The sequence below is a fragment of the Myotis yumanensis genome, unplaced genomic scaffold (assembly GCF_028538775.1).
Source record: "Myotis yumanensis isolate MYYU_CA2020_CCGP unplaced genomic scaffold, mMyoYum1.0.hap1 SCAF_11, whole genome shotgun sequence".
In the NCBI taxonomy this organism is placed as follows: domain Eukaryota; kingdom Metazoa; phylum Chordata; class Mammalia; order Chiroptera; family Vespertilionidae; genus Myotis; species Myotis yumanensis.
In genome coordinates, this window is record NW_027223762.1 from 17,639,831 (window position 1) to 17,661,741 (window position 21,911).

The following is a 21,911-nucleotide window of genomic DNA, read 5'->3' on the forward strand; positions in this document are numbered from 1 at the left end:
AAGCTGCCTTTAAATTACATATTTTCATTTTTTCTAGGTGTTTCTACTTTTTAGAATTTCTAATTGTAGAATTTGCTTACTGAAAATGCATGCTTTGGGCTAGAAAAGAATATTTAGAAATCCTTATACTCCCCACCCCCACCCCCACCATCATAAAAAAAAAGCAAGTGGGAGTGGAAATTTGAAAGAGGACCGCCTAATTCAGCACTAAAACCAGTGTGAGAAGCAGCGTGTGTGTGTGTGTGTGTGTGTGTGTGTGTTGTAAAATGTGCTTTTCAAAGTGCTCAGAGGTTGATGGGAATGTTTGATTAGCTCCTCTGAGAAGAAAGGGTGCTTGGACCTCAATTTCTTCTTTAGAACAATTTGGATGGGATTTGTGATGCAGAAAAACTTAAGGAAAAAAGGATATTCATTCTGTGTGGTGGAAAATTCCTGAAAAAAAAATTTGCTTTCTTCAAACAAGGTATGTCTGATGAATTATTAAGCCATGCAGCTAGTTTGCTTTCCATTCCTTATTATGAAAACATGAAAATGTATTTATCATTAAGAAACTACAATACATACCTTGACCAAGAAATCAGTCTGGACAAATTTCAGTCTCAAGAGAACTTGAGGTGGGAGTGGGTAGTAGCTCACATCCTTGTAAACAACTAATATCAGGCATATCAACTATAAACAAATTGCACTAAGATAAGTTTAGAAGAAGATTTTTACTGTATCTTTAAGCCAACTTAATTATAATGAAAATAAATTGAAAAGTGTGACATTTGTGTAGAATTTTAAAGTACATGTAAGGCTTTTTTCATACCTGGCTTCCTATATGAAATTTAACAGCGATGTAACAACTTGATAATAACAAGCTATCAAAAGCAGTATGAGAAACAGGCACATCGGTGCTAAGTTAAAAGAGAAATTATTTAATGTGGATCTGTACTTCTCTACTCAGACAGATCGCGGTGGAATGTGGCTGGATGTGCAATTCTGTGTCTTGTTTACACTGGAAGTGTTTTCTCAGGCTGAATGCTTTTTTACTGATAAGCCCGGGAAAGGGCTGGCATTGTTAACTATTGCAGCTCAGATCTGCACAGGAAAACATGGTACGAAATCTCATTTAAGCATGATTAGTGTCAAACCAGCATAAACATGAAACAAATGCCTCAAGTACAGATTAAACAGGGAGGGGAAGATTGAGTTATTAGACTTGATGGTTTGCTCTGAACAACCCTTGGCATCTTTGCCACCTCCGAATTGAGAGTGGAATTCAAGATTTTCTTTGGGTTTATTGTAAAAATAAAGCCAGGCATTCTTGGCCATGGTGGTTATTCAAAAATGTGAGCGCTAAGAAAATAGCATTTTGCCATTACGTTGTGTTGCAACAAATTTGGAAGTCTTGGTGGTCAAGTTCTGAGGTTATTTTCCCTCTGTCTCTTAAAAGATAAAAACACCCTGCATCAAGGCGGGACTCAATGCTTGCGTGCTTTCTCTGTTGTGTGTGTCAGCCGCAAGTGGTAGCTGTGCGCTGGAAGTGCCTGTCTCTTATTTACTGAATTAAAATACCCTCTTTGGTAAAAGGCTTTAGACAAAGAGTTGCAAGACTGCAAGGGCTGCCTTGCTCATCGCAATAGGATGAGTTCCCAGGCTGAGCTTCACGTAAATAGATCTCACACCTCACCACTGAAAGGAGACACCCGAGGAACGTCGGAAATGCTTCCTATCGATCCTGAAATCGTGTTGAGTTTATGAATATAATTGAGAAGATCTAATTATCTTTTTCCCTAAGTTACTGAACACATGAAGAATAGTTTCTTTCAGAGAAAATACCCTGGGTTTGAAAATAGTTTCCGAATAGCATCAGGAGGACAAAACTGCATGGCTGTTCGCCTCTGTAATCCCTGTGAGACGTGCCGTATACGGGAGGGCAGTGAGGCTCTGGGCCAAGAGTCCCAAATTACAGGAACAGCCCTGCCACTGCTGACCTGTGTCACCTTGGAAAAGCTGTGTAATATTTCTTGACATGTGTTTCCTCATCTGAAACACAGAAACATCCATGTCTGCACACGCCTCTCCCAGGGTGGCCAGGAGGCTCAATATTGACTCTAGGTTCCAAAAAGGCTTTGAAATGTGGAAAGTTCTATAGAAATGTAATCTCTTTCTGCACATATTGTAGGAAAAAGGATTATACTGAAAGTAGCTATTGGCCTTCAAAGTAATGCTTCTTGAACCTCACAATGTTCCTGTCACTTGTGCCCACGTATGTAGCTTCTCTCCTTGCTCGGTTAGAAGTATGAGCTTGGTATCAATGGCAGCGGATGCAGGACACGGGTCTCTCTGTCCTTAGAAGGGCACTCTCGCTGTGTGATCTTGGGGAGGTTACTCAACACCTCTGTGTCTCCGTTTCCTCACATATGAATTGAAGAAGTTAGACAAAATAGTGTCTAAGTTTCCCTCCTAATCCTACAATTCTCTAATGTCAAGATATGGCCAGGCCAATTTCATTGATGGGACTTTTTGTATATAACAAAATGAAGAAATATCAAAATGGGGTTTCAGAACTATGATATACTTAAAATGTTTATGTTTACCTAAAGATTTTAACATATACAGAAACGAAGTGTGTGTGTGTGTGTGTGTGTGTGTATCTCCACAGTGTACTAAGGACAGCGTGGTCCAAGTTTTAGGACAGACTTTTCTCAGGTCTCTGTTGTACTTCTATGGCTGCCTGTAACATATCATGTGGAGATAATGTCAAACATCCCCATGTCAGGCCTTCCAGACAAGGCCAAGGCCAAAGCCAAATGGCCCTCCTGTACTATGGATCCCATGGGAGTTTGTCGGGCAGGAGGCTCTGCCACTTCTTAAATGTATTAACTTTGACAAGTTACTTTCTTTTTTTTTTTTTTTTTTTAAATATATTTTATTGATTTTTTACAGAGAGGAAGGGAGAGAGAAACATCGACCAGCTGCCTCCCGCACATCCCCCACTGGGGATGTGCCCGCAACCCAGGTACATGCCCTTGACCGGAATCGAACCCGGGACCCTTCAGTCCGCAGGCCGACGCTCTATCCACTGAGCCAAACCGGTTTCGGCGACAAGTTACTTTCTGAGCCTCAGTTTTCTCATCTCTAAAAAGGGTCTATTGTTAGTGCCTCCCTCATAGGACTGTGGCAAAACGCTTTGATCAGTGTTGGCACACAGTCTGCACACAAATGTTAGCACATACTTTCTCCATTACATGTGACTAGAATGAAGAAATCAGAGCAGCTGTGAAGCAAAGCAATTGTGATCCTCTTCTAACTTTTCAACATTAACTCTTTGGATATGGTCAGCAAATAGACTTATGGAATTATGTGGTATTAATATAATTATTAGAAATGTGTAGCCATCTCTTTATTCAGAGGGTCTGAGCTAATCAATCCATCGGCAAGTGATAACTCGAGAGGCAAGTTCTGTGACGTCCGTAACATGAGAAATCCCAGGGGTCCCTCGCTGGCGGTCTAAAAATGTGTGCCTCTGTGGTTGCAGAAGGTGGTGAAATCCCTGGCCCCCCGAACAAACATAGTGTGAGTGAGAGAAAAATGCAAAGGACTTTGCTGCTTTGCAGGTATGAAAGTCCTCGTGCAAGCAGCAGTGAAAGCTTCTGTTAGTGCAGAGATTGGGGCAAAAGGGAGCAATAGACCAGGGTAAATTTAGGGGAGGCCTCGGAAACGGCTCTTTGATTATGCTGATTGTCAAACTGTAATCAAGCTGCAGTAGCACACCCCGACAGCTAGGGCCCCCACAGCCACTGCTGGCTCGGACCTGGCCCTGACTCCTGTCACTAGATGCTCCACTGGGATCACCTGCCACTAGCCACTCCGGTTGTGCACCTGCACCCCGCTGGCCCAACTCCCAAAACATTTTGGAGCCATGCGCAGCCTGTGGAGACCCTGAAGCCACCGGAGTGTGCCTGACAGTTAGGAGCCCCAAAGCAGCTAGTGCACCTGCAGGTAGCCCGGTCCTTGCTACTGGCCCTGGCTCTCACCACTATATGGGCATCTGCAACTGGCCCCTGCCACTACACTACACAGGCATCCACAGCTGGTCCTGCCACCGAGCACAGGCACCCCACCAGCTCCGGCCGTCACCACTGCTGGACCCTAACGCGTCACTGAGGACCCCAACAGCCCTTCCAGCCTCTGCAGATCCCCCACTGTGCTCACCGAGGGCAGCACAGCTGGCGTGTGGACCCCAGCAACATGATGTCTAGACAGCAAAGCCATCACAAGCCCACACTTCGTGCCTTGCACCACCAGACCCAGGATCACAGCCCCAGCGTGCCTCCACCCACGGGGGAAGGTCTTTCCTGACCCTGCAAGGCTGCAGGGATCGTGAAGAATCAGGGAAACATGACACACCAAAGGAGTGCAGTAAACCTCCAGGAACTGCCCCCCGCCCGAGAAAGGGAGATACGTGAACTGCCTGACAAGAATGCAAAGTAACTGCTCTAAAGATGCACAGAGAGCTACAAAAGAACACAGATAAACAATCGGATGAAATCGGGAAAACAATACCAGAACAGACTGAATTCAACAAAGAGACAACATAGAAAAGAGCCAGATGGAAATTTTGGAGCTGAAGACACAATTTTAATTTTAAAAAATATATACACACACACACAAAATGTAAGTCAGTCTGAGATCTCCTAAGTGAGTTCCTGTTTACAGACCAGGAGGGGAAGGGCCAAGCTCCCAGGAGAGTCCCGGAGCCCCATGGCCACAAGGAGCAAAGGCTATTTCAGTTTTGTTGGTTGCATTTTCCTACGGTTACCTCATTGGTAAAACAAACAGTGGTGGAGACTGGATTTAGAATTTGTTTCTAATCAACTAGGAATCGTTTCCGCCTGCACTGCAAATCCTTAGAGACGGCCCATCTGAAATGCTCGGGCTGCCGGGGAGCACACAGCACACCAGGCGATGCTCTGAGCTGAGACTTATAAAAGCTGCAGGTCCCGTGGAACCCGAAAAAGGCAGCTCCCCCAGGAAGCAGAGGTGCCTGGGCTGAACCCACTGCCTCACTGCATTCCGGGGCTGGTATCCTGAGGGAGGAAGGTGAACCGAGATAATGCCGCCAAAAACCTTTCCTGAGTCAAATCCACAAGCCAGGGCCTTGGAACAAGACAAATACATATTAGGTTGACTTTGATTCAGTTCAGAAAATACGTTGGTGTTTGTTTTTTATTCTGGCCTTAAAATTTTTTTAAAAATGTTTAACTCATTTCTGCTGCTTCTTACTTGACTAGATTTTTTTTCTTCAATTCTTTTTAAGAATGTTGGGTGTCATTCCTCAGCCATTTGATTGGCCCAATTATCCTACAATCATCTAAAAGATTTTCATGATGATGGGCTAAAGATCCTTACACATCTCAGAGCAGAGAAGGAACAAAGCTACAGAATTGCTTCCTTTCTGTGTCCTAGAAGAACTGGACTCAATGGTAGTCACAAACCTATGTGGTTCCTTCGCCAAGAAGTCCAAAAATCAAGCATGGCCAACCCTGGGCAGCACCTTGTAGTGAGAGATTAAATTTATTGCTTTACCACTAAGTCCTCAACTAGAATCTAAAAGGCTATGTTTTGCAAAAGGATGGTGATGAGAATGACGACGGTAAATCACGATTAATCACCATCCCAACAACAATAATGATTGCTAACATGTACAGAGCTACTCTTACGTGCCAAGTACTGGTTTACACATATTAATTCATTTCATCTTACAGCAGGTACAGATTTACTCACTATATTATAACAAAATAACCTCTATTCTCCCAGAAATGCCAAGCTGTGGGCACATAATAAACAAACATGTGACAGTAGGAAAGGGGGCTGTTCTTGCCTCTGCCCAGGGTGAAATCTGAGCCCTTTACACATATTAATTCATTTCATCCTAACAGCATCCATATGGGTGGGTTATCACCATCCCCATTATACAGATGAGAAAACTGAAGTACTGAGAAGTCAAGGAAATTGTCTGAGGTCACACAGCTAGGAAGTGATGGAACTCACCTTCAAACCTAAACAGTCTAGTTCCAGAGTTCACACTCTTGACCTATCAGGCAATAATTGCACAGTCTGGTTTTTTCTATCATTGCCCTCAATTCATCTTTGTCATCTCCGGAAACACTGCTTTCAAGCCAAGTCAAATTTCAATGAAAACTATTCTTCCTCACAAGTATAGACAGGGCACTAATAAAGATGGTGAACGCAAGGACTCCCAGAAGGCTGGTGGGAAGGAGGAGGCAGTTCTGGCATTCTTGGATCATCTCCTGATTTAAGAATCGCTTCTCCAGTGTGTTGGGAAGACATGACTCTCGGAAGGAAAGGAAGGAAAGCACGGAGTAGAGTCATTATCAAGCCCTTTGAGTAGCCAGTCCCCAAAAGGTATCCTTTACCCTTATAGGTTAAATCCTCAGTGAGTCACAGAAAGAATCTTATTTTCCTATGGCTCAGATTGCTTCCAAAAAAATCACTTTCCCTGATAAGAGTCTCTACATTGACAAGACCCCCCATAGAAATTTCTCAAATTCTTTCCCTCAGTGAGAGAAAGGCAAAAGTTTTGTGTGGACATGTGGTGAAAATTCATAAAAATCGCCCTCCAGGCTATAGTGAGATGGGGCTCTGTTTCTGCATTCCTTCTTCTCAAAAAGAAAATAAAAATCTCTTCCTTCGGGGAACCCAATGTCTGGTTTCCAGGGGAAGAGGTCACTGGCATCTCAGTGCTCAGTGAATTCCCTCCTCTCGGCTCCTTTGTGTCGCAGAGAAAACATGCTCTGGCTGTAAGGTGCAAGCCGACTTGCCCGGACTGGCTTTCTTGTATAATACAGTGAGTAAATCTGTACCCTAAAGCTGAAAGGAATTTAGGGAAGCAGAGGCAACATTCAGTGACGGCAGCAGCAAATATTTATGAGGCCATCGCCATGTGCCATCCATAATTCTGTATTTGGGAAGAAGAGTGAACAAAATAACCTCCATTCTCCCAGAGCTGCCAATCTGTGGGCACACAATAAACAAATACACATAAGGGGCCTGGCGGTGACCTGGGCTATGAACACATGAGACAGTGGGAAGGAAGCTGCACAGAGCAGTGAGGGTGGAGGGGGATTTACACTGCATGGTCATGTGAATGTCTTATCAAGGGAGGCTGAACAGAGAGGGGAAGGAAGCCAGGGAGCAACCTAGGTGGATACGTGGGGAAGAGGAGGGCAGAGGGAAGAGTGAGGGCAAAGGGCCTGGGGCAAGACCTTGCTCCGAGGCCAGTGTCTCTGGAGCAGGCTGAGTGTGGAGGAAGAGGGGAGATCAGGGTGTGGTTTGCACAAGCAGACACAGAGGACACCATCCCAATGCTCTTCCATTTCCCCCAACTGCCCGCTCATACACTGTCCGTGGGCAGTTCTTGACTGTGCCCAGGGTAAAATCTGAGTAGGCCCCTTAGTATTGCAGATCACGCTTCCAGTTTTCAAAAAAACTTGGTTCATATTGTATCTCCAAACAACCTCAGTTGTCACTCATATAGAGATAACATTTGGGTAATACTTAACAACGTTACAATGGCCTTCCCAGTGTGAAGTTTCATCGTCCACCTCTGGCTTGCTTTCTGCAATGGGAAGGGGCACGATTAGATTCTCTCCTTCTCTGTGACAGTCTCTTCGAGGGCGCAGAGGGGAGAGGTGGGCGCAGAGGGGAGAGGTGGGCGCAGAGGGGAGAGGTGAAGGTGACAGAAAGGCCTCTGAGATGCTACTATGTGAGCTGGCATTCCGGTCCATTGGGCTTGGTGGGAATTTATAGTTGGTTCTTGTTCCTGTGGAGTACTTCCCATTTTGTTGGGGACCCCTCACCCACGTTCTCCGGATGTTGATACATAAGAATCTGCTCTGGCTGGTGTTTACAGTTCCTCCCTCAGCCCCTGAGCAACTGGTGATCTAACCCCAGCTGCTTCCTGCTGTGGGCTCCCCAGCCCTCCACACACAACCGGTTTCAGAGAGACCAACAGTGACTCCAGGCTGGCTCTCCACAGGTAGTCTCATCTGCCACAAGCTCCTCCCTCTCCTGTAGATGTCTCAGTCACCGGTCAGACACTGGTCCCCTATGCTCCAGCCCCAAGGGACACCATCGCTCAGTCATTTCCAATGGGGTTACTGGGCATCCAAGCTGGACTCAAAGGAGTAACCAAGAACCACAATCTTCAGCTAACTGCCAGACTATACCAGAGGTTACAGACGCCAAGAGGGTAGCTGGAGTCCGGAGAGCAGGAATAGCTTTAGGAAAAACTGTTGGCAGTTCCCTTCTCCCCCTCCCCCTCCTCCTCCTCCTCCTCCTCCTCTTCCCACTCCACACACTCCACCCACTTCAGGCAACAGTGAGAGGAGCCTCAGGACCACTTTGGAACATGGAAGTAGTTGGCACGTCCTCTCAGCTGAAGCTAAGACAAAGGATCGTCCCATTTTAACATCCCATGACACAGTCAATTACAATGCACTAAAATGTCTATTTAGATGGGCGTATTATGTCTGGTCAAACTTAAAAATATGCCTGATGAATCACTTTACCCTAAATAACATTTGTGTGAGAGAGAAAGCTGTGAGCGAGTTCAGGCCCAAATATAACTCAAGATAATCTCTTGAACGTAGAACTAAGACAACTTCATTACACAGTGTATGTATTTTACAGTGTGAGTCTTAACTACTGTCAACAGAATACTTTAAAAAGCCTAGGATATATGTATCAGGGTAAAAAAGAAGGTGAAACCATCAGCGGGGTGGTCAAATGGGGGTACTGAGCAGGGTTCAATGTTTGAGGCCTGGGATGGAATTCTGGTTCTTCGACATACTCATTCTATAACTTTGGACAGCTTACCAAGGTTCTCTAAGCCTCAATTTCTTACTCTGAAAAATGGGCATAAGAGTACTTACCTGACCGGATCACCATAATAATTCAGTAAGGTCACATATGTGCAGTGTGTAGCATATAGTAAGCATTCGGTAGATGACAGTTATTGTTGGAGTGGACTCTAAACTTCTAAAACTTTCCATGAAGAACAAAGGTACCAGTCCCATCTAATGTAACAGGCCACTAGTCAGCTGGGTCAAAATTGGCAGGAGGGCCATGAAAGAGGGTTCGAAGGCCCCGTCAGAGCTGGCAATGGTCCAGAGAGGGCCTCTGGAGCTCGAGGCTGCGTAGTTTCCTTTGGAGCTGGGTCTCCTGCTTTGAAGTGATTCTCTTTCTGCTGGTCCCCACCACCCTCTGGGACTTAATCCTCCAGAGCCCCCAGTTGCTCAGCCTCAGTCACCACCCTCCTCTCTGCCCTCCAGCTCCCCAGTGGTTGCTGGGATTCAGGAATGCACTTTGACGCTTAGCCCCAGGCCTGCCTCTGGGCGGCGTGGGGAGAGCTGGAACCTGTGGTCTGAGACACACCCACTCTTTATCAAGAGGCAGAGAGGAAGATAGTATGCATTTTACAGACACACCCTCATCCTCCTTCCCACCTCAGCTGGAAGGCTCTGCCAGATGCGAAAAGTGTTTTTCCTGTGCCTCCGAATCGAAGGCAGAGCGAAAAGAACAGAATGTTCAGGCCAAGCAGGCTCTGGGGATCGCAGTTGGACTGAGCCAAATACCCAGCTCCAAACTCACAGTGCACGGCCCCTTGGCAACCGCAGCCCACAGTGCCCCAGGAGACAGCTCGCTGGGAGGAGGCAGTGTCAAACGCGGTAGGTGGAGAAGCTTCAGATGAGAGAACTCATCGTCCAAACTCCACGGGAACGCTGAGACCGAGCCGTTTCCAGAGTAACTAAGGGGCGGTCAGGGCCCACCTCATCCTTTACTGAGGCCTCCCCCCACCACCACCACCACCACCACCACCACCGCCCCGGACTTATTGCTCTTCGTGCCCCTTCCATTACAGAGGATAAATGACTCTTGGAAGCAGTTCTTTAGAGCTCATTTGGGGGCATGCCTGCAAACTAGTATTTTTTCCCACTGGCAATATAAGATCTAAACTACCACTTCAGAAACGTAATTACTGTTTGCAGCTGCCCTAGAAATCACTATTGGTTGAAGCCTTGGTGGATGTGGTAAGCATTACCATATGTCAGGTTCTTAACGAAGTAACGGTGATGGTCTGACACACACGCACCACAAAAGGCTTTCCCTTTTTGGTTCCCTGACATGTAGGAACATGCCACATGGATCATCGAAGCCCACGGCAAGGCATACATCTGTCTTTGAGCACACGCATGAGCCCTCTGATGCACCCACGGGCCCAGGAGTGAAGATCTTTGCATTAGGGTTTGCCCTGGCTGCACAGGCAATCCAAGTGATCCCAGAGAAGGGGATCCTGAGTAGGTCACATGTTAGTCATCAAGAAAATTACCTGTAATGCGTGTGGGAAATTCCTACACAACATTCTTTTTTGTATATATAAATACTTGGGGAACTAAACATGGTCTAAATCAGAGTTTGTCATTTCTGATGGATGCTCTTAGCACGTCGTGCTGGGTAATTCTTGGTGGGGTGGGCTGTGCTGTGCATTGTAGGATGTTTAGCAGCATCCCTGGCCTCTACCCACTTAAAGGCAAGTAGCATCCCCCACCCCAAGTTGTGATAAGCAAAAATGTCTTCAAACATTGCCAGATCTTTCCTGGAGGTGGGGTAGGGGTGGCAAAAGCACCCCTAATGGCCCTAGCTGGTTTGGCTCAGTGGATAGAGCTGTTGGCCTGCAGACTGAAGGGTCCTGGGTTCGATTCCAGTCAAAGGCACGTACCTTGGTTGCAGGCTCCTCCCTATGGAACCCTGACCATAGATACATGAGGGACTTCACAGTGACATTCTTACAGCAGAGTTTCAAGGTCACGCACTCCCTTTTTTGCCTCCCAGAGTGTTCCAGGTGTGCAGGCTATTTCTCCTCAGTGGCTGCCACAGCTCATGAGATTCTTCTTCCCAGAGCTGGCTCCAGCGTCAGATTCAACTTCCCCACCCCTGCCTCGATGCCACCAAAAGACAAGTACTCACGCCCTTCCCATTTTAATTGTTTTCATTTTACTACTAATCATTTCAGGGAAACGGGAGATAAATAAAACAACAATCAAAGCTTCCAGGAACAGAAACTAACTCACACTGGCTCGCGCAGAAGGGCCCAGCAACATCCATGTCATGCACAGGAGACCAGGTCCAGCTGGACCTCCTTCAGACTGGAAATGGGACCTGGGAAGTGGCCAGAAACTAAGGCGTCTGCTCTCTCGGCTTCTCCCTGGGCCACACGCTTTCTCTCTCCATCTCGTTCTGCCCTCGTCTTCTACATCTTAATCAGGGCCCCATATGGCCTCCAGCTTGGCTCCCACGGTTTTCAAGGCTTCAGTGTTCCGATTCCCAAATCCCAAGGGAGATCTTGATTGGCCTAAGTTATCTTTTTTTTGCCAGACCATTAAGTGTCCAGCTTAGTCACTGAATTTCAGTGAGTATTATCTCTGCATCTGAGCCTAGTATTTGAGGCCCTTCAGAAGTCTTGTGTGATTAAAGTTATAGATGTAACCAGGCTTTTAAAAGTGAAAAGTACTATACAAATGGGGAGTGGAATTTCCATTTTATAGTAATATCATACAATAAATCATGAAATCATTTGGAATTTACAATACCAGTCACATGAGGTGTTCGATATAGTGAAAAGAGCACATGATTAAGAGAGAGATCTGGGCTGTGTGACCTTAGGGGACTTCACTGCTCAGAATTATAGAAATAATGTCCATTCTACTTCAAGAGGTCTTAGATGGTCCCGACAAGAGAACTGTTCAGAAAACACTCTGCAGACTGTATAAACCTATCTGCTCTGCATGGACAGGCATTGGGAACGAGGGAGCAGTCAGGAATAATCTTTCAGCTGCAAGCCCAACTGAAAGGGAAGTTCATTGTCTCACCAGCCTCCAGGCACAGTCAGAGCTCCAGCTCCATTTCTCTGCCACTCACTTAGCTCCCCGCCTCCTCTCTGTGTTGGCCTCAGACTGACTTGTCTCATGGTCAGGAGCAGACCTAGAGCAAACCGCCCCCCATTCATTTCCAACCCAAAAAGGTAACCTCTCCCTGAAAAACAGAGTAAAGTCCTTCCATTCTGATACAACTCAGGACACGCCCACCTTGAACTAGTCACAGTCCCTTGGACAAGGAGGCCCTGTGCTGATGGGCTCAAGCCTGAGATCTTGAAGCAATCATCAGCAAGGGCATATATGTATATGTAATAGAGCTCACTCTCGCCTTCATAGAATCCCAGGGGGATTATAATAGTGACCACTGGTGTCATGGCAACAGGAAATGCGGTGTTTCAGGCCCGGCCCAGAGCAATGTGGTCTACGTAAAGTTTCTCTGCAGATGGAGGCCATCTCCACATAGTGGCTCAAGTACCAGCCTTCCCTGTTCCATCTTCACCAGATAAACTCACGCCCACGGACAAGCAGCTGAGGCCTTGCATCAGGCAGGGATGCGGAAAGCAAGACCGCAGATGTGGCCGCTCCCCATTCAGAGATGTCTGTCCTCAAGGGAGTTCTGGCATTTTGGAAACACAGCACAAGCCTCTCAGAACCATTAAATGTTTCCAGATGGGTCTCGGATCTCTCTGCCTCATGGACAAAGAGTATTGCTAGGTGCTCCCATGTAGCATCATAGATCAGGCAAACACCAGCATTATATAAATTCTACACATCCACCAGGACATATTTTCTGCAACCGAGTGGCTCAAGTAAGCCTCTAAGGGGCTTATTAAAAATGATGAATGCACAAATAATTTTTAGGCCTCTGATGTCTCCCTACAGCCTAAAGGATCCATTCCACATTCTTTAGGAATGACATTCAAGGCCAACATGGCCCCTTCTTTGCTCTCTACCAGTCTGATTCTTCTCCCAGCCTGGCCGAGCAGCTCTCAGTTTCTGAAGTTGCTCTGTCCCCTGTGTCCTGTCTCTTCTTCACAAATCATTGTTTTCCAACCTGCTAGTTAAACTAATCCAAGCCTCTTCCAACCCCCACACCCCAGGCCTATCTGACCACCCGCCCTTTTTGCCATCACTGTAACCTCGACAGCAGAGGTTCTCATTTGGCTGCACAGCGGAGTCACTGGGGAGCTTGAAAGCAATATTGATATCAACTCAGACCAATTAAATCAGAATGTAGACAAGGGAAATGTCTTGCTTGTTATGAAACAGCTATGGCAAGTGGTGGGATGCAAATGCAGGGCCTCTGGACTCAGAATTCCTGATTTGAATTCCAGCTCCTCTTTTTTCCAGCCTTGTAGGTAACCTTGGGCAAAGGACCTAACCTATGTGTGTCTCCAATTCCTTACCTCTAAAATTAAGGCAAGAAAAACCCCTACCTGACCAGGTTGTTGTGAAGATTATGTATTAATATATTACTGACACTTAGCATGTGCTCAATTAATGTTAGTTATGATGAGTGCATCAGTCTCCCTCTAAAAGACTCAGCAACATGATGATAGGACTTGCATCTATTCCTGTCTGCCTTGCCCAGAGTATACACAGAGATTGTTTTTCTGAATGATTAAATAGATATATGGATGAAGATGAATTTTGACTTTAGGAGATCAAGAAGATTTACATAGAAGAAGTGGTCCATAAGCTAAACCTTGAAAGATGGATAGTTATGGGAGGCAGGTGAGGAGTGGTAAAGTGAGGTATTCCAGCTACAACAGTAAGAGCATGAGCCCTATTTGCAGTCGGTAAAGAAAAAACAAAAGCCTGGGTGTGCTGGGGTCAGAGGAGAGGATTACAGAAGAGAATTGCTATGAGATGCTTTGAAAGGTAAGTTGGGCCATTGCATGAAAGTTTTTAGTGCCTCACTAAGGAATTTGGGTTTTATTCTGTACAAAATGAGGGGACTATGAAAAAAAAGTTCTGAGAGGATGAATACATAATCAGACCTGAGCTTTAGGACGTTGATTCTTTCCAACTGGAGAGAAGGTTGACCTTCAAGCAAGGAAAGCAAGGAGCAAGGAGTGGCTTAAGAGATGACTGTGGCTTCTCATTTATATCAATATTGTCTGTAAATGGAAAATCTTCCCAAGAGATCATCTTATTATTTTCTGATTTATTAACATATGTGCACAGGGTAAAGATTTAAATAGAACAAAACTGTAAACTCAGTCCCATCTCTGATCACCACTTACCTACCCAGTTCTCTTTCCCTGAAGCAACAACTGTTAGTGAATTTAAAAGAATTATGAGAGTACTATGAGCAATTTTACATAAACAAATTGAATAAATTAACAAATTCCTAGAAACACAAAACCTACCAAAACTTATTCATAAAGAAATAAAAAATCTAAATAGATCTACAAATACTAAGGAGATGGAATCAGTACTCAACATAGACTGGAAGTTCTAGTCAGAGAAATTAGTGAAGAAAAAGAAATAAAAGGCAACCAAACTGGAAAGGAAGAATTAAAATTATCCTGTTTGCAAATGATATGACCTCACATGCAGAAAATCCTAAAGATTCCATAACAAAATTACATTTCATTAGTTAGAACTAATAAATAAATTCAGCAAAGTAGCAGATTACAAAGTTAACACACAAAATTCAGTTGCCTTTCTATACACTAACAATGAACAATTCAAAAAGAAAATTAAGAAACAATTCCATTTATATAAAAAAATACTTAAAAATTAAACTAACCAAGGCGGTAAAATTCTTGTACAATGAAAACTACAAAACATTGCTGAAAGAAACTAAAGCAGATATAAATAAATGGAAACATATCCCATGTTTACAGATTGGAAGACTTAATATTGTTAAGATATCAATAGTACCCAAAGCTATCTACAAATTCAATGGAAGACCTATCAAAATCCCAATGATGTTTTTTGAAGAAATAGAAAAACCCTTCAAAATATTTATATGGAATCTCAAAGGACCGCAATAGCCATAGCAATCTTGAAGAAGAGGAGAGCAGAAGGACTGTTCCTGATTTTTTATAGCTGACTACAAAGCTACAGTAATCATAATAGTGTGGTACTGGCATTGAGACACACACACAAACAAACGGAATAGAATAGAGGCCAAAAATTAACCCTCTTGTACATGGCCACGTAATTTTTGACAAGGTGCAAAGACAGTTGCTTCAACAAATGGTGCTGAGCAAAGTGGACATCCACATGCAAAAGAACAGTGTTGGACCCTTGCCCAACACCATATACAAAAATTAACTCAAATGAATCAAAGATCTAAATATGAAACCAAAAAATTACAAAATTCTTAGAAGAAAACATAGGATAAAAGCTTCAAAACATTAGATTTGGCAATAATTTCTTGGATATAACACGCAAAGGCATAGACAATAAAAAATAGATGAATTGGACTTCATAAAAATTAAAAATTATTTTGCATCAAAAGACACTAGCAACAGAGTAAAAAGGCAACACAGAATGGGAGAGAATATTTACAAATCACATATCTGATAAGGGACTAATATCCAGATTGTATAGATAACTAAACTTCAACAACAAAACATGATTAAAAACTGGGCAAAGTACCCGAACTGACATTTCTCCAAAGAAGAATACAAATGGCCAACGAGCACATGAAAAGATGTTCAACATTACTAATCATTAGGGAAATGCAAATCAAAACTATAATGAGATGCCACCTCACACCCATTAGAATGAATACTAGCAAAAGAAACAGAAAATAACAAGTGTTGGTGAGGATGTGGAGACATTGGAACCCGTGTGCAATGTTAGTGGGATTGTAAAATTGTATCGCCACTCTAGAAAACACATGAAGTTTCCTCAAAAAATAAACATAGAATTACCATATGATCTAGCAATGCTACTCTGGGAATGCACACGAAAGAATTAAAAACAGGGCCTCAAACAGAACAATGCAGACCCATGTTCATAGCATAGCTTGAGTGTCCATGGACTGATGAATGATCAACTGATGAATAAATTTAAAAATGGGGTATATACACACAGTGAAATATTATTCAGTCTTTAAAAGGAACTTCTGACTACAATATGAATGAACCTTGAGAATATTACACTATTAGAAATAGGCCAGTCACAAAAAGATAAATACTATATGACTGCACTTATATGAGGTACTTAGAGTAGTTAAAATGGTAGAGACAGAAAGCAGAATGGTGGTTGCCAGGGCTGGGGGAGCAGGAGAATGGGGAGTTAGCGTTTAATGGCATAGGGCTTCCGTTTTAGAAGACAAAAAGAGTTGTGGAGATAGATGGAGGTGATGATAGCACAATAGGAATGTGTTTACTTAAAAATGGTTAAGTTAGTAAATTTTATGTTTCTGTATTTTACCACAATAAAAAAATTAAGAGAAAAATACTGCAAAAGAACCCACATATAAACATAAGGCCACATTGTTGTTGGCAACTTGCTCTTTTCTAGCTCTGAGCAACAATAGATCTAGTTAAATTGGCTGGCTACTCTACTTGCTGTAATGTGTGTTCTTATTTCACAATCGGGCTTCATTTGCCTCACCAGACTTCATATTCAGGACTCTTTCTATTACATCTCACAGCACAATCCATAACATTATGAATCAGTAACACATTCTTTTGAAAACCCCCATTGTTCCATTTCTGCTAGAACCGTGGTGAGCACATGAGGAGTTAAGATTACCATTGTAGCCCTGACCGGTTGGCTCAGTGGATAGAGCATTGGCCTGCAGACTGAAGGGTCCCAGGTTCGATTCCGGTCAAGGGCATGTACCTTGGTTGAGGGCACATCCCAGTGGGGTGTGTGCAGAAGGCAGCTGATCAATGTTTCTCTCTCATTGGTGTTTCTAACTCTCTAGCCCTCTCCCTTCCTCTCTGTAAAAAAATCAATAAAATATATATTTTAAAAAGATTACCACTGTGTACCCCACGCTCCGTGACATCAGACCACCTTCAGAAACTGCCTAACAGGGCTGGTGGCTATCCTCAGCCGCGACCTTTAGAATAATTGAGAGAGAGTTTGAATTTTTTTTACACATTTCAAAAGGCGTATTTACATTTTAAGTGTATAAGTAAATGGACTGAGCAAAGAGAGAAACTGTAGTTGTAAGAAGGAAGACTCAAAACATTCCCATTCCAAGGGACATGGAATAGACTGACGAATCTCAGATGGGAAGGGGGAGGGGGGCGGAAGAGATTAACCAAAGAGCTTATTTGCATCTAGGCATTGCCCGTGGACACACACAATCCTGCGGTGAAGGCCTGAGGTGGGGCGGGCACTGGGTGGAGAGGGGCAATGGATGGGGGAAAGAGGGGACATCTGTAATACTCTCAACAATAAAGATTTTTTTAAAAAAGATTTTGGAAGCCTTGCTCTACACCACTGGTTCTCAAACTTGGCTGCACATTGGAATAACCTGGGGAGGTTGTTAAAACCTTAATGCCGAGACTCCATACCCAAGAGATTCTGATTCAGTTGGTCTGAGGTGCAGCCTGGGCATCTGAGCGTTTTAAAACTCCCGGATGGCACTAGTATGCAGCGAAGTTTGAGAGCCACTGCTCTATAAACTGTCCTATCGTCCTTATGGGACCTGCACACTCTCTAACGTTGTAGTGATATGTGACTACGGATGTTTTCCCACTTCTATTAAACTATGTCTCTTAAGAGCAAGAGTTGTTTTTTGTTTGTTTGGGTGTTTTTTTTAAATATATTTTATTGATTTTTTACAGAGAGGAAGGGAGAGAGATAGTCAGAAACATCGATGAAAGAGAAACATCGATCAGCTGCCTCCTGCACACCTCCCACTGGGGATGTGCCCGCAACCCAGGTACATGCCCTTGACCGGAATCAAACCTGGGACCTTTCAGTCCACAGGCCGACGCTCTATCCACTGAGCCAAACCGGTTTCAGCAAGAGTTGTTTTTTAATTCCATTTTTTGTCACCTAGCAATACCTAGCCACATAATAGGAATTTAATATTTATCGAATGAATGATGAACAAATTATTTGTAATCTAAAATTGCTCCCTCGGTACCATAAAGTGTGGCTTCTGTCCTAATTTGAAGACCGGTTGGACATATTCTTGAAATTGTCAAGTTATTTCCGCTTTATTTCTAAGCAGAGATCAGATCTCTCAAGGGCAGAAGGCTGGTGGCTAGAATGGGTTTTCTATGTGAGAATGGACTCTCTGGGTACCAGCACACTGGCCACTGCCATCTGCATGAGCTCTTAGAGGAACTTGCGGCTTAAATCCTCAGACTCCAGAGGGCAATGCAACACGAACAGCCTTGCCCCACACTCCAGTGCATCCATCTCAGAACTCTTGGCTGAAATGTGATGGTGTTATTGTTTCCTCCCCTCCAGGGTGCCACTTGGAGATTTATGGGGATTGTTGTCCTCACCATGAAGGCATCTGTTATTGAAATGTTCCTTGGTAAGTACTTTTATATGTGTATCTGGATACACTGTTAACATTCTCCTAAGGTCCAAAGAAATCCTGCCAAGAAAAGCATATAAACAGCATAGAGTATCTCTTTATGATAAACCTTTTGGAGAGAAGTCGAAGTGAGAATGCTAAGTGTAGATCAAATTCAGGGTGTGTGTGTAAATATATTTTGATGTACAGCAAGTACATCCATTACATTAGAGTGTCTCTATGTATTGCATACACACATATACACACATATCTGTGTATGTATTCTTCAGCAACTAACAAATATTTCAGATAGCGCATATTTACAGATTCTGAACATAGAGGCGCTTTTACCATATTAATCTCTCAAGAAGTTGTATCACTGACAATGGCCTTACTTGTACCATTGGCAACTCATACCTTTAGAAATGAAACCCTTTACACTCCTCCATTATCACCAGAGAATGCAACTTCAGGTAGGCCCTCGGAAATCAGCAGGTCAACCAGAAGGGGGACGAGTGCAGATGGGTGTAGCAGTAAGCCAAAGGGTAATCTTCTGCTAATCTCCACCCCACTGTGCTGTGGACTTGTCAGACGGGTCACTGTAAAACTATTGCCAGGAAAGGCTTTCTGACAATCTGTACTAGTGTACTGGGGCTGCCACAACAAAATACCACAAACTGGGTGGCTTAGAACTACAGAGTTTTATTCTCTCATGACTCTAAAAGGCCAGAAGTACAAACTCAAAGTGTCGGTAGGGTTGGTTTTCTCAGATGGTGAAGTCTGTTCCATGCCCCATAATGAACCTCATCATATCTGTGTGGCATTCACCTGGCCATTGCCCTTACTCTCCAAAAAGCTGTGTCTTGCTCATGTTGCGTTTCCAGTGCTGAGTACATCAGCTAGGCCCTCAAGAAACACTGCTAAATAAATTATTCTCCTAAGGGATGCCAGATTTTTAAGGTAGCAGAGTTCAATCCTGCCCGTTTTGTTTTGGGTGACAAATTATGATCAGAGACGTTGATCATGTCTTTGCCAGCAATGTATTCAACACAGGTCTGCTGCAGGCATTTCAGAAGCCAGCAGCACACAGGATAATGTCTCTCAATGAGCCAATAAAGAAACAACATACTCCAAAGCAGTGACGGATCAACTGCACTATTTTTCTAGGCAAAGCGAGGTGAAAGAAATAAAGTCCAAATTCAGATGAGGTGTATCTTTTCATATGCTAGGCACCCAGGAGAGCCGGCTTACCCAACTGCCCACTGACCTACAGCTGCCAGTGCCAAAAACGAAAGTCACGTGTTGCTGCCACGTTTCTAGGGAATGGCAGCGCTGGTGCTGGCGGGCAGACGGTCTTCGCTAGGTCAGTGTGTGGCATTCACCACTGTCCGAGAGGAGTCCCTTTGCCAAGACAGAAGCTAATGCCCCAAAGGTCTCCCAAGGGCTCTTGGTCAGTAAAGTGATTCCTGCCCAGACAGACACTCTTGACGAGTCCTCACAAATTCCCAGTATTTATAGTGCAAATGTCCCCTTGGCATAGTTGTTTCTCCCCATGTTCTAATGGGTAAGCCCCCAGCAGGGACCCTCAGCAGCTGAGCCACTGATTATCAGCCACAACAGATGAGACGATGATACCCTGACACAACTTACTTCATCCTTATATCAAAGCAACTTTATTACTAAAAACAACCTTTTTGTGTTGTTGTTTTTTTTTGTCTTTGCACTTATAAGGAGCAAGTAGAGAAGAGGCAAAGGCTGTGGCCAGCAAACCTGCATTATGGTTCCAACTTCTGTCCCCAAAGACTGTAGCTTTAACCAAAGCATACACCCTGACAATGGTTTCTTTTCTATAAAATAAAGGGGTGACCTCCAAAGCTCCTCCCAGCATTAATATTTTATGATTTGAAACATAATTTTGTGATTTATATGATTGTGGAGCATGGTATCCTGTCTTTGCTACGAAGCTCTGATTTATGTGATGCTAGATGCTTCATTGAGTATGTAATCCCAAATTAAAGCCTGGGGGAAATTTGAATGTCTTTAAAATGATCTGCTTTTTAAGTCAGTTTTTAGGAAGGCATTGTGGACAGTGGTAAAGAGAACCAGAGCTGGACAGTGGTTAAAGTGGTAAAAACAGACTTTAATCAGGGGAAAATGACAGTATAGAACTGGGCTCAGTTCTGAACACAACAATGAAAGTGGGGGTTTACAACCAAGGAGGAGGTTGCAGGGGTCAGTGGATGGAAATCACTAAGAGGAGACATCACGAGTAGGGGGGTTCTTGCTGAAGCAACTTGACAGGATTCCTGCTAAAGGCAGACCAGGGTGGTCAGATTTCCTGGGAGGAGAAGGGGTTCTCTCTAAACAGGATTCCTGTTAAAACTGGGCAATGCAGGTCCAACAAAGATAGACACTCAAGCCCAAGGTCAAAGCATGGTTGAGAAGAGGGCTTAGAGGAGTCTGACTACCATTTGATCAAGGAGAGGGTCCTTGGCAACACTCCCTGAGTTAGTATCTTTATGGCTCTAGCAGTTTATGGGCTAGAATGAGGCACTTCTTGAAAAGTCCCAGACCTATGCTGAGCATTCAGAAGGTGCTTCCTGATGGGACCACTGATCAGATGTTCTGGCACTTCATGTCTTTCCTTGAAAGTAAATGGATTCTGATTATAACTCATTACTGACAGGAAAACTGGAACACAAGTTCCCATGAACTCTGTCAATGGTTTTAGAAAGCAGTTTTCATTACTGTGAATATATATGATTTCAATATGACCAAATTAAAAAACAATTATGCTGGCTTTTTCTAAATGTAAGAGAAGCATAATCAATATAAGACATAGAATATATATGAGAAATATACTACAAAATGGGAAAAATACAGGTAAGATAGAAATTATAATTACATCCTTATTAGCATTTGTTATATTTGCTCCAGTTACTTCTCTCTGCATATATTCTCATTTTGTCAGAATTACTCTTAAGGTGAGAGCTGAGCATGCCCCATGTCATTTAATCTTTTACATATCATTTGTAATAAATCTTATGATTTTCCTGTTGTTGGAGCATTTCCAATCTCTCATTATTTCCAGATTGCCACTAGAAATAATGCTGTAATGAACACTGTTTACATAAATCGTTGTCTACATCTCTGATTATAACTTGGGCTATATCCCTAGAGGTATATATTCTAGGACAAAGAATATGAATGTTTTTAAGGCCATGATTGCCTTAGAACTTTGGCATCTAGACATAATTTCCTCAAGGCTTCTAGACACTCATGGCCTCAGTAGCCAGACGACTACCTACTCCCCCAGGAGGGACTGGCTTTCACACCTGTATTTCGCTTTGTACTCTGAAGTGAGCATTAGCCATCTCCACCTCTGACTGGCTTCCTAAGAAAAGGAACACAACGGATTTTTCTCTCAGCCAACTTCAACACCCATTGCAGCATTTTCGGTAGAGCAGGAGAAGTCTTACTGATGAGGAACGAAGACTTGCCCCAGGGCACAAGCA

General features: G+C 43.8%; 1 protein-coding gene across 2 annotated transcripts in view; it reads left to right on the forward strand.

Annotated features, from left to right (window-relative positions):
• Window positions 1-257: 257 nt before the first annotated feature.
• Window positions 258-21,911, forward strand: part of VIT (vitrin) — an 88,361-nt gene continuing 66,707 nt past the window's right edge. For both annotated transcript variants that reach the window (XM_070429005.1, XM_070429006.1), the window contains exons 1-2: window positions 258-463; window positions 18,345-18,414. In XM_070429005.1, coding sequence (XP_070285106.1) covers window positions 18,363-18,414 — 52 coding nt within the window. In that variant the 5' untranslated portion in view covers window positions 258-463; window positions 18,345-18,362. The remainder of the gene's footprint in view (window positions 464-18,344; window positions 18,415-21,911) is intronic.